Consider the following 12682-nt stretch of genomic DNA (forward strand, 5'->3'; position numbering starts at 1 on the left):
CAAGGAGCCAGTCTGCTAGGCCAGCTCAGACTGAGATGCTGCACAGAAAGTGACCTCCATGCTGTGAAATGACTTCTGTGTGGAGGGGCCAGGGGGATGAGAGGACATCAAAGACCCCTTCTGGCTCCAGTGTTTTGTCACTGCCCATTTCAGGAGCAGAACCCACAGTGTAGGTGAGGAAAGTGGAAGTTGGAAGGTAGAGGCTGCGGAAATCAGGATCATTTGGTATCCAATGCGTGTTCATTTATTTTATACTTACAAAAGAAATCACCCGCCCTCCGCCCTATTCCCCCCAAAAGTCTCTTTTTACAAACATTGAAAAATTAAAACCAAATGAAGATAGACAAGTTAATTTCAGTACAATTTGTTTTCAATGTAGCTGTCATAATTAGAGTTTAAATTTCCTACAAGTGACCAATGTCCAAGTGACTTATAGGGAAATCCTGATTATTGGCCAAAAGGAAAATTCCATATTACAAGTTAGCAAATTCTAGTACAAAAATAGTCCGTGTGTTGGATAGCCTTTCCTTTCACATAGGTCTCAGGTCAGTCTGCTGACCACACAGTACACTAGCGTCTCTGGGCTCGCTCTCTCACACACATGGCTCATTTGTTGTAGCGGGAGCAGCACAGCACCTCCAGTGGCAGGGGCTAGTATCCACCTTGGGGCCGTGCTGGAGACAGCCGGCCTTGGAGTGCCTCATTGGCCCCCGCTCTGCACTGAGGTCCTGGAGGGAGGGATGAATTGTGGGCAGAGCTGCCTCCCTGAGGGGCAATAGGCCCAGGACACAGGGGAAGTTTGCCCAGGGGGCTGGGCCAGTGCTGGTGCAGGACAGCCCACCCCCTACTAGCATCTCTTCATCCTCCTGTGGCCCAGCGAGGTGAGAGGCGGCTCTGCGTTCGCTGTGGCTGGGGTGGGCCTGGGCAGGCTACTTGTCTCTCAGGATGTCGAGCTGTTCCTGACACTCGGTGAAGAGGCGCTGGAAGCGGAGGTTCTGCCCTATGACAGGCAGCAGCTCCTTCAGCAGATCCCTCTTCCGCAGACCCTGTGGGGACAGGAGTAACAGCTGAATGCAGGTGACAGGAAGGAGACCTAGCCTGGGGGCCTTCACTGGTCTGACAGAGACCCCCGCAAGCACCTCCTGAAGAAACTAAAGATGGTCAAAAATAATTTCTCTGTATGCTGGGAGGCCCTGCGACAGCTGAAAAGCTGAGCTGGGGCATTTGGGGTGGAGTGGCGGGGTGTAGGGAGGGACACGGAAACAGGTAATGGGGTAGGCTCTGCTCTTCTGTGTCCCCTACGTCTGCTGGCATACACCTGGACTTTGAATGCATGGGTTAGTGGCCAGAGTAGCTTATTAGCTTTCCAGGGCAGGATGGAAGCAGGCTATCAGGGCAGAGGGACGGGGTAAATGCTCTCCAGGGGATTGAGGTCAAGCCCAGGTGCCAGGAGGGGCCTGGGTGACAATGATGGCCCTGGGTTTGACAGTCCTCCAGTCTCTACCCTTGGCTCTTGCTGCACCTTCTTTCATGCCTGGGTGCACGGGCACCAGATGTGCTTGGGCCCTTCATTGCACAGGTCTGTGAGGAGCACAGCTGCTATAAATGGAAAGCCACCAACTGACAACAATGACCACTGGAAGAGAAGGACCAAGATGCTAAAATAAGGGGTAGCAAGATGATGAATTACAGAAAAGAACCAAGTATGGTATTAACTTTGAGCAACACAGTGGTTGAAGGAGACTGGACACTGCTGAAGGTAAGTCAGAGTGAGGTCAGACGGAACAGCGGTCCACACTCGAGCAGAGGGTTCACTGCAGGAGGAGAGACTGTGCAGTTGCCTAAAAGGATGATGGAGAGCAGCAATGGGCCCAACATCTATATAATGGGTCCCCCAGGAGATAAGACAGACAGAAGGAAATATTTAAAGAAATAATATGGGTATATTTCACTTAAGAATCAAATCCAGATGATGCTAAAGGGACAAGGAAAGCAATGTGATTAATTCTCTTGCTGAAGTTGATGTTGGTCTTAAAAATGACACATACGGAGGAGTTCTCATCATGGCTCAGTGCAAACGAATCTGACTAGCATCCATGAGGACATAGGTTCAATTCCCTGGCCTCACTCAGCGGGTTAAGGATCTAGTGTTGCCATGAGCTGTGGTGTAGGTTGCAGATGTGGCTCGGATCTCATCTCATATTTTTCTTTGGCTGTGACCCCTAGCCTGGTACCTCCATATGCCGTGAGTGCGGCCCTTAAAAGACACACACACACACAAACATATGTGTATATATATATGGTAACAAAAAAATGTAAATGGCTTGAATTTGGTGGTGAAAAAACAGCTGGTTAGATACAACAAAAGCCAGTTTTACCTGATGTTGGCAACAACATATACAACACAAACATGTATACAGAAAGGCTAAAATTTAAGATGGAGGGAGAAAGCTATATTAGTAAATAGTAAAAAACCCCAAAAAACTAGTATTACAATTATCAGATAAAGAAGATTTTGAGACAAAAACCATTACTGGAGAAACAGTCAAAAGAGAAGAACAAAACCACCCTCATAGTGAGGTTTCAATATACATTCAATTAGTGATGGGTCAGAAAGGCAAAAACCACCATTCTGGTAACTCAATCTGAACATTAATAAACATGACCTGACAGACATACAGAACGAGGCCCCCACAACTAGAGAACATATATTTTTCTTTGGCATACATGGAGATATGAAAACTTGTTCTAATGCAAACCTCAACAAAATAAGTATCATGTAGATCACGGGCTGGCATAAGCCAAATCAGGCCTACCATCTATTTTGATAAATGATTTTATTGAAATGCAGCCAGACCTGCCTATCTGCAACAGCAATCACATGGGTTTGCAAAACTTGAAAAACTTATAGAAAACCTAAGTGAATGAAGAGTAGTGATTGAACAGGGGCACAGTATGGAGAACAGGATAGAGGCTGCAAAAGATAGTGGTGAGCACTGTGGCATGTGAGAGCTTCAGGGGTCAGGAGATTATGGGTAGAATACAATAGACATCTAAGGTTGTGGAAAGAAACAGGAGACTTTCAGGGAAAGTAAATCATTTAAAGGCAGTCTTGTACATGCCTGGGAAAGATGCATCTCCAGAAAAGGCCTGAGAGGACCACGAGCCTTCACAACAGGCTGAGTAGTGGAACCAGTGTGTAAAGATGGGGAAAGGTGTTTTTTTTTTTTTCAAGTGCCCAATATTCAATAAAAGATCACAAGTCATACAGAGAAACAGGGAAACATGGCCCATTCAGAGGAATAACATACATCTCCAGATTCTTTTTTTTTTTTTTTGTCTTTTTGTCTTTTTGTTGTTGTTGTTGTTGCTATTTCTTGGGCCGCTCCCGCGGCATACGGAGGTTCCCAGGCTAGGGGTTGAATCGGAGCTGTAGCCACCAGCCTACGCCAGAGCCACAGCAACTCGGGATCTGAGCCACGTCTGCAACCTACACCACAGCTCACGGCAACACCGGATCGTTAACCCACTGAGCAAGGGCAGGGACTGAACCCGCAACCTCATGGTTCCTAGTCAGATTCGTTAACCACTGCGCCACAATGGGAACTCCACATCTCCAGATTCTGACCCAAAGGGACATAGGCTTGGAACTTACATGACAAAGACTTTTAAAATGACTGTCTTAAATATGCTCACAGAGAACATGGACAGACAACTAAATGAAACCAGGAAAATGATATGTGAACAAAATGAGAAGATCGACAGACAGAAATTATAAAAGGGAACCAAACTGAAATTCTGCAGCTTAAAACCACAATAACAGAACAGAAAAATTTACTAGAAAGGTTACAGCCAACTTGATTAGACAAAAAGAAGAACCAGTGAACCCGAAGTCAGGTTATTTGAAATTATGGAGTTTGAAGAACAACAACAAAAAAAAGGCAAAGTGAAAATAGCCAAAGGCACTTAAAGGGCACCATTAAGCAGATCAATATATGTACTATGTGAGTCCCAGAAAGATAACAGAGAGAAAGGCTAAGAGCTTATTTGGAGAAAGAATGGCTGAAAACATTTCAAGTCAGAGGAAAAAAAACATGGATCTACAAATTCAAGAAGGCTACCAAACACTCCATGCAGGAAAAACCCAAAGGGGAGAGTTCCCATTGTGGCTCAGTGGGTTAAGAATCTGACTAGTATACATGAGGATGCAGGTTAGATCCCTGGCCTTGCCCAGTGGGTTAAAGATCTGCTGTTGCCGAAAACTATGGAATAGGTCGAAGATGCAGCCTGGCTCCTGTGTTGCTGTGGCTGTAATTGTAGGCCAGTAGCTGCAGCTGTGATTTGACCCCTAGCCTGAGGACTTCCATATGCTGGGGGTTCAGCCCTAAAAAGGAAAAAACACACAACAAAACAAAACCCCATACTGTGATACATTATAATCAAATTGTGGAAAGTCAAAGACTAAGAGAGAATTTTGAAAGCAAAGTGATTCGTTATGTAAAAGGGATCCTCAATAAGATAATAAGTGGATTTTTCAGCAGAAACTGTGAAGGCCAGAAGATAGTGGGATGGCACATTTAAAGTGTTAAAAGAAAAAGTGATGTCTAGGAATACTACATCAAGCAAAACCATCTCTCAAAAACAAGGAAGAATTTAAGACATTCCTAGGTAAATAAACCTTACAGAGTTTATTACTATTAAACCTAATGTATGAGAATTGTTCAAGCTGAAATGAAAGGTCACTAGACAAAAAAGCATAAAATTCTTCAGGGGAGTTGCCACTGTGGCACAGCAGGTTAACGATCAGGCACTATCACTGCAGTGGCTCAGATTGCTGCTGTGGCATAGATTCAATCTCTGGCCTGGAACTTCTACATGCCACAGGTGCAGCAAAAAAAACCAAAAAAAAAAACCCAACTCTGGTAAACAAATACACAAACAAATATAAAAACCCACATTACGACGGGGTTCCTGTTGTGGCTCAGCAGTAACGACCCTGACTAGTATCCACGAGGTTGCAGGTTCCATCCCTGGCCTCACTCAGTGGGTTAAGAATCTGGTGCTGCCGTGAGCTGTGGTGTAGGACGCTGACATGGCTTGGATCCCACATTACTGTGGCATAGGCCAGCAGCTATAGCTCCGACTGGAGCCCTAGCCTGGGAACGTCCATATGCTACAGGTGTGGCGCTAAAAAGCAAAAACAAACAAAAAACCCAACCCATATTATGTGATAATATGGTAACTCCATTTTAATTCTTTTACAGGGTTTAAAAGACAAAAAAAGAGATATTATAAATTTAAGTTAATTGTGACATAATATATAAAAATATCATTTGTGACTTCAATTACAAAGTGGGCAGAGTGGACCTGTAAAGGAGTATGCAATGTTTTTGTATGCAACTGAAATTAAATGGTAATTTGGTTTAAAATAGATTGTTATAACTTTATAATGTTTTTGTTATCTCCTCACAGTTACCAAAAATAAAATATCTCTGAGAATATACACAAAAGTAAATGAGGAGGGAATCAAACCATTTTACCAAAACAATTAACTAAACAAAGAAAGATAGTAAAGGAGGAAATGAGACAAAAAAAAAAGGTATAAAACACACAGAAATAAATTACAAAATGGGAACATTACATCTCAACATGTCAATAATTTTTTAAACTACAAATGGATTAAATTCTTCAATCAAAAAATGGATAAAAGGGAGTTCCTGCTGTGGCATGGGATCGGTGGAGTTTCTGGAGCGCTGAACACAGGTTCAATCCCCAGTCTAGCACAGTGGGTTAAGGATCTGGCATTACTGCAGCTGCAGCATAGGTTGCAACTGTGGTTCTGATCTGATCCCTGGCCAGCAATTCCATATGCCACAGGCTGGCCAGAAAAAAAAAAGGGATTAAAGAACAGGATCCAACTACATACTGCTTACAAGGAACTCAGATCTGAAGGACACATATAGGTTGAAAATGAAAGGATAGAAAAAGATAACCTATGTAAATAATAACCAAAACAGAGAAGAGATGGCTATACTAATAGCAGACAAAATAGATTTTACATCAAAAATTGTTACAAGAAGACAAAGGACATTGTATAACAATAAAAGGGTCAATTCACTAAAAAGATGTAACAGACAGAAACATATATGCATCGAACATCAGAGTTCCTAATCATACAGTGTAAACATTATCTGAGTTGAAAGGAGAACTGAGACAGTCCTACAATCTGTAGGAGACTTCAATATCCCATTTTCAATAACAGAACAACCAGAGAGAAGATCAATAAGACACAGAGGACCTGAAAAGCATTACAGATTAATTTGACCTAAGGGACATACAAACAAAACACTCCATCCAACAATAGCAGAATATATATTTTTCTCCAGTGCATATGGAATATTCACCAGGACAGACCATATGTTAAGCTACTAAACAAGTCTCAGTAAGTTTAAAAAGACTGAATCATAAAAGCATCTTTTCCATTCACAATGGAAAGACACTAGAATTCAATAGAAGGAAAACTGGAGTACCCACAAATATGTGGAAATTAATACACTGTTAAACTAATAATTCAAAGAAGAAATTACAAGGGCAGTTAAAAATATCTAGAGACAGATGAAAATGAAAACACAACACAGTAAAATTACGGGATGTAGCAAAAGCATTAGTTAGAGAGAAATTTGTAGTTAGAGGACTCTGCAAAGAGGACTTGAGTTCCCTAGTGGCTCAGTGGGTTAAAGATCCGGCATTGTCACTGTCAAGAAATTATATGTTCAATCCCTAGCCTAGGAACTTCTGCATGCTGTGTGCAAATCAAAAAAAAAAAAAAAAAAAAAAGGAGCTCCTGTTGTAGTGCAGTGGGTTGGTGATACGGCCTGTCTCTGAGGTGTTGCCAGTTCCATCCCTGGCCCAGCGCAGTGGGTTAAAAATAGGATATCTCTGCAGCTGTGGCAAAGGTCGCAGATGTGGCTTGGTTTTGATCCCTGGCCCAGAAACTTCCATTTGCAAGTGCGGCTGAAAAAGGAAAAAAAAAAAGAATCTACAGAAAGATCTCAAATCAGTAATACATCACATTTAATAAAACTAGAAACATAAGAACAAACTAAACCCAAAGCAAGCAGTGAAAATAAATAGAAAAATAATAGAGAAAATAATAAAAGCAAAAATGGTCATCAAAACTGACAAAGCATTTAGCTACATGGACTAAGAAGAAAAGAAAGAAGACTCAAATAATGACAATCAGAAATGAAATAGGCACATTACAACTGATGCCACAAAAATAAAAAAAGGATTATAAATAAGAGAATGCTATGAACAATTGGACACCAACAAATTGGATGACCCAGATAAAATGGACAACTTCTTAAGAAATATATAGCCTACCAAGACTGAATCATGAAGAAAGAGCAAATGTGAACAGACCTATAAGGAGTAAGGAGACTGAGTCGGTAATCAAAAACTTCCCAACAAAGACAAGCCTAAGACTGACCATATGCCTTCACTGGTGAGTTTTACCAAACATGTAAAGAATTAACAACAATCCTCCACACACTCTTTCAAAAAATGTGAAAAGGATATGTTCAGATTCATTCTATGAGGCCATCATTATCCTGATATCAAAGCCAGACAAAGAAAGTATAAGAAAACAGACCAATGTCTCATGTGAATATTAATAAATCTTGAACAAAATACTTTATTGAACAGAATTTAATAGCAAACTGAAAGAATTATATACCATAACTAAGTGTGACATTTCTGGAATGCAAGGGTGGTTCAAGAAACTAATCAACACCACATTAATAAAATGAAGGGGGAAAAAAATCCCAGACCATCTCAATTGATGCAGAAAAAGCATTTGATAAAATTCAACATACTTCCACTACTAAAATACTCAACAAACTGGTAATAGAAGGAAACTACTTCAATAAAATTCAGGTCATGTATGAAAGGCCCCCAGCTAGCATCTTACTCATTGTCAAAAGACTGAAAACTTTTGTACCAAGATCAGCAACAAGGTGAGGATGCTCACTTTCACCACTTTTTCCCCCCTGAACCCACAGCATGTGGAAATTCCCAGGTCAGGGACCGAACCCTAGCCACAGCAATGACCTGAACTGCTTCAGTGACAATGCCAGATCCTCAACCCTGTGCACCACAGGGGACCTTCACTTTCACCACTTTTATTCAACTTCTATTCAATATTAAAAAGTCCTCGCCAGAACAATGAGGCAAAAAAGGAAAAAGGCACCCACATTTGACAGAAAGAAGTAAACTTATCTGCTTGCAGGCAACATAATCTTATATGTAGAAAAACCCTAAAGATTCTACAAAAAACTTGTTAGAACTAATAAATGAATCTAACGAAGTTGCAGAATATGAAATTAACACACAAAAATCAATTTCGTTTTATACACTGACAACCAACAACCTAGGAAAAAAATTAAGAAAAACAATTCCAGAGTTCCTGTTGTGGCTCAGTGGTTAACGAATCCAACTAGGAACCATGAGGTTGCAGGTTCGATCCCTGGCCTTGCTCAGTGAGTTAAGGATCTGGCGTTGCTGTGAGCTGTGGTGTAGGTCGCAGATGTGGCTCAGATCCTCCGCTGCTGTGGCTCTGGTGTAGGCCAGTGGCTATGGCTCTGATTAGACCCCTAGCCTGGGAACCTCCATATGCCGTGGGTGTGGCCCTAGAAAAGGCAAAAAGACCAAAAAAAAAAAAGAATTCCATTTGCAATAATATCCAAAAGTACAAATACTTAGGAATACACTTAACCTAGGAGGCAAAAGACTAGTATATTGAAAACTAAAAAATGTTGCTGAAAGAAATTAAAGAAGACACAAATAAATGGAAAGACATCCCATGTTCATGGATAGGAAGGCTTAATATTGTTTAAGTTATCAATAATGCCAACAGCAATTTATCGACCTAGTGTACTCCCTATCAATATCTTAATGGCATTTTTCACAGAAATAGAAAAATGTATCCTAAAATTCTTATGGAATCTCAAGGGACCTGGAATAGCCCCAATTATCTTGAGAAAGATGATAAAAGGGTAAACAGCCTCATACTTCCTGACTTCAAAACTTATTCAAAACTATTGTACCTTTTAATTTTTGAAATATGTGATCATTAAAAATAAGTTTAAGATAAATTTTAAAATTAAAAAACTGAAAAATGTATTAAAAATGAAATGGGGGAGTTCTTGTTGCGGCTCAGTGGTAACAAACTGGACTGTTATCCATGAGGACACAGGTTTGATCCCTGGCCTTGCTCGGTGGGTTAAGAATCCAGCATTGCTGTGAGCTGTGGTGCAGATTGCAGACACAGCTTGGATCCCAAGTAGCTGTGACTGTGGTGGAGGCCAAAAGCTGCAGCTCTGATTCGACCCTAGCCTGGGAACATCCATATGCCATGGGTGTGGCCTAAAAAAAAAAAAAAGAAAAAAGAAAAAAGAAAAAGAAATGGAATGAAGTAAATTATTATAAGTACAGCAAAATGTTCTGCTTGCATGTGGCATCAGGGTGAACTACCAAAGGATGTGCCCTTGGGCCTGAAAGGTGTACCTTCAGGTCCCCAGCACCATTTCCCACCCTGGGCTCTCAGAAATGGAAGATGCTGTCCACTGTTGTCAGGTAGCAGCCTGGACAGGATCAACACCACTTCTCTGGGCAGTGTCACAGGTATTGCAATGAAGATCTTGTCAGAGGGAAGCTTCCTAAGAGCAGGGAGGGCCTGGCTAGGGAGACAGACGTCACCAGCACAGCTGCTCAGTGCCCCAAGCCTCTGACTACTGCTCCCATCTTGCACAAAGATCTTTTGAGGGAAAGGATCCTGGATTTCTGGGGTCCTCCAAGGCACACAAGCAGCTCATATCACAAAATTTCCCAATATATAAAACATTTCTATAAACTAGTAAGAAAAACACATGACACCAAAGTATTTCAACAGGAAATACAAGTGGTTCTCTTTTTTAAATTTAGGGCCACAGCTGTGGCATATGGAAGTTCCCAGGCAAGGGGTCAAATCAGAACTGCAGCTGCCAATCTGTGCCACAGCCACAGCAATGCCAGATCTAAGCTGCGTCAGTGACCTACACTGCAGCTCATGGCAACAATGGACAACACTGGATCCTTAACCCTCTGAGTGGGGGCCAGGGATCAAACCCATGTCTTCATGGATACTAGCTAGGTTCATTACCACTGAGCCACAAGGGAAACTCCACAAGTGGCTCTTAAATATATGAAATGATGCTTTTTTCAATACGCCTCTTGGGAGGGCTGCTGGGTTAGCACTGCTCATCAGCTCCATTTCCCAGACATCTAGAGGACCAGTCCCATTTGGCCAATTCTCACCATAAAAGTCTTCACAAAGAAACTCAACAAGAAGGCAGAGGGTTCATATTCAACTCACACCCTCTGTCCCTAATATCCAAAATGAAGAGACAGTAAAAGTATTTTTTAAAAAATGCATAAATTCAGAAGAGTGCTAAGGTGAGGAGGGATGTGCAGACAGCAGGCGCTGGCTCTGTCCATACCTGTGCCAAGACTTTTCCCATATGCTCTTTGCGGCTCATGTTCCCAACCTCCCTCCATATGCTTTGCTGCTTGTGTGGCACAGGCTGGCTTCTGAGAGCCTTTCTTTTCCTGTTAAGAGGGATGGACACTGCTGCTGGCTTCCTTCTGTCCTCCTTCCTTCAACTGGACTTCCTCCTCATCTTGCAACCATGAGGCCAAGAGAATCACAAAGTTATAGACTAGTACTTAACTCCAAATGACTGGTTTTGGAAGACAGAATAAAACTACTTCAGCCACTATTAGATGGGGTATCCTGTGATTTTAGGGTTTACGGATGGGAGAAATTCTGATGGTGCCCCTGAGAAGGGAGCCACAGGCTCTCCTGGGCAAAGTCCCAGTGAGGATGCCAGCAAGAATAGCAGGAAGGAGGGGGACTGGAGGGTGCATGGCTGTTGGCTGGTGGCCTGTCTGTGCCCCTTGCCCCCTCACCACTTTGGCCTACAGGGCTTGCCTTCTGCTGAGACAGAGAAGGGGTATGTAGAGCTCTGGCTAATGTCTTGAGCTAAGGCTCCCAGAGTGGCAGGAGGGTCAAAGAGCAGAGCCCCACAACCTGGTCAGGGGGATGGCTTCATCAGGCCCATGCCTACCTATTGCCCACTCAAGCATATGGCAGGGAGGTGTGCTGGGAAATATCTACTACTGCAGGTAATTCAGAACAGCTCCTCCTGTTGAGGACAGAGGACAAAGCTGAAATAGTGTGTGCGGAGGTCAAGGACTGAGCCAGTGTGTAGAAGGTGAAAGCTAGAGGGACACTTTTGCCTTGGGAACATGCATTGATGAGGAAAAGGCTGAGTGAACGTCTGTCAGACTTGAGAAGTGGGGGTTCTTGAGAAAAATGGGGGTCCTTGGGACAGCACCTTCCACTGTGCTGGTAGACCAAAGGGATGCACCAGCAAGTGCCCAGGTTTGCGAAGTTCCCAGGCAGCCCAGAAAACCTCTAGCCCTGAACTGGGTGAAGAGACTCTGCAGTGCTGGAGCTTTAAGAGCTGGCACAGCAGTGCATCAACTGCTCTGCGGAGAAGGTAACATCACCTGAGGCTCAAACCATTTCTACAAATGCTTTTTCAAATACCATGTCCAGTAGACGGCTGAAAATAACCAGGCACATAAGGAGATAGGATGATATGAATGACAACTAGTAGAAACACTTACAGGCAACAGAAACAGACCAAGAAGTGCACCTGGTACTAGGACTACCAGGCTCAACTTTTTTGTGTGTGTGTCTTTTTAGGGCTGCACCCACTGCATATGGAGGTTCCCAGGCTAGGGGTCAAATCAGAGCTGCAGCTGCCGGCCTACACCATAGCCATAGCAACGCCAAATCCGAGCTGTGCCTGTAACCTACACCACAGCTCACATCAAAGCCAGATCCTTAACCCACTGAGCAAGGCCGGGGGTTGAACTTGCGTCTTCACAGACACTATGTCGTGTTCTTAACCTGCTGAGCCACAAGGGAACTCACAGACTCAACTTTCAATAACCAACTTACTGTGCGCAGCAGGTGAGAAGGATAGATTGAAAATTTGAGGGAGAATTAAAATCCTAAAAAATGATACAGCAGACTTTAAAAAGGGAGGATATGACCTCTCTGATGATGGGGAAAATAGAAGGGAAGACATAACCACAGAAGAGAGCCAAGTAAAGTCCACAGGAAGAATGAAGGCCCTGGAGCTTTGTGAGTCTTCAAACATGGAGGCAGTGTCCCCACAGAGCTTACAAAGCAATGGCAATCAGATTTTTAGCATCAACAGCAAATGCTAAAAGTTGGTGGCACATTGCTTTCCAAATGCTAAAGGAAAATGATTTTGAACTTAGGATTCTATTAACCAATCAAGTTAAGACCTATGGCAAAAAAATAATGGACTAAAAAATACAGGAAGCCAAGCACACACCAAGGCCTCCAATCCTCCCGGGACTGACTCTCCAAACTTCAGATCTCATCCCTTTCAGCCCCCTTGCCTCTGCTCAGCTGCTCCTTTTGCACCAGCCCTCCCACCTTGCAGTCCCCATACTTGCTGTTCCCTTTGCCTGGATTTCTTCCCCTAAATATCTGCAGGGCTTGTCCCTGATTTTTAATCTCTGACAGTCAGTCAGGACCTGCTTGATC

General features: G+C 42.9%; 1 protein-coding gene across 10 annotated transcripts in view; it reads right to left on the reverse strand.

The window, feature by feature from the left end:
• Positions 1 to 218: 218 nt before the first annotated feature.
• LOC125116842 (protein HIRA) overlaps positions 219 to 12682 on the reverse strand; it is a 73322-nt gene continuing 60858 nt past the window's right edge. For all 10 annotated transcript variants that reach the window (XM_047762432.1, XM_047762431.1, XM_047762429.1 and 7 more), the window contains one exon: positions 219 to 1046. In XM_047762432.1, coding sequence (XP_047618388.1) covers positions 930 to 1046 — 117 coding nt within the window. In that variant the 3' untranslated portion in view covers positions 219 to 929. The remainder of the gene's footprint in view (positions 1047 to 12682) is intronic.

This window comes from Phacochoerus africanus, chromosome 15 (assembly GCF_016906955.1).
Source record: "Phacochoerus africanus isolate WHEZ1 chromosome 15, ROS_Pafr_v1, whole genome shotgun sequence".
NCBI lineage: Eukaryota > Metazoa > Chordata > Mammalia > Artiodactyla > Suidae > Phacochoerus > Phacochoerus africanus.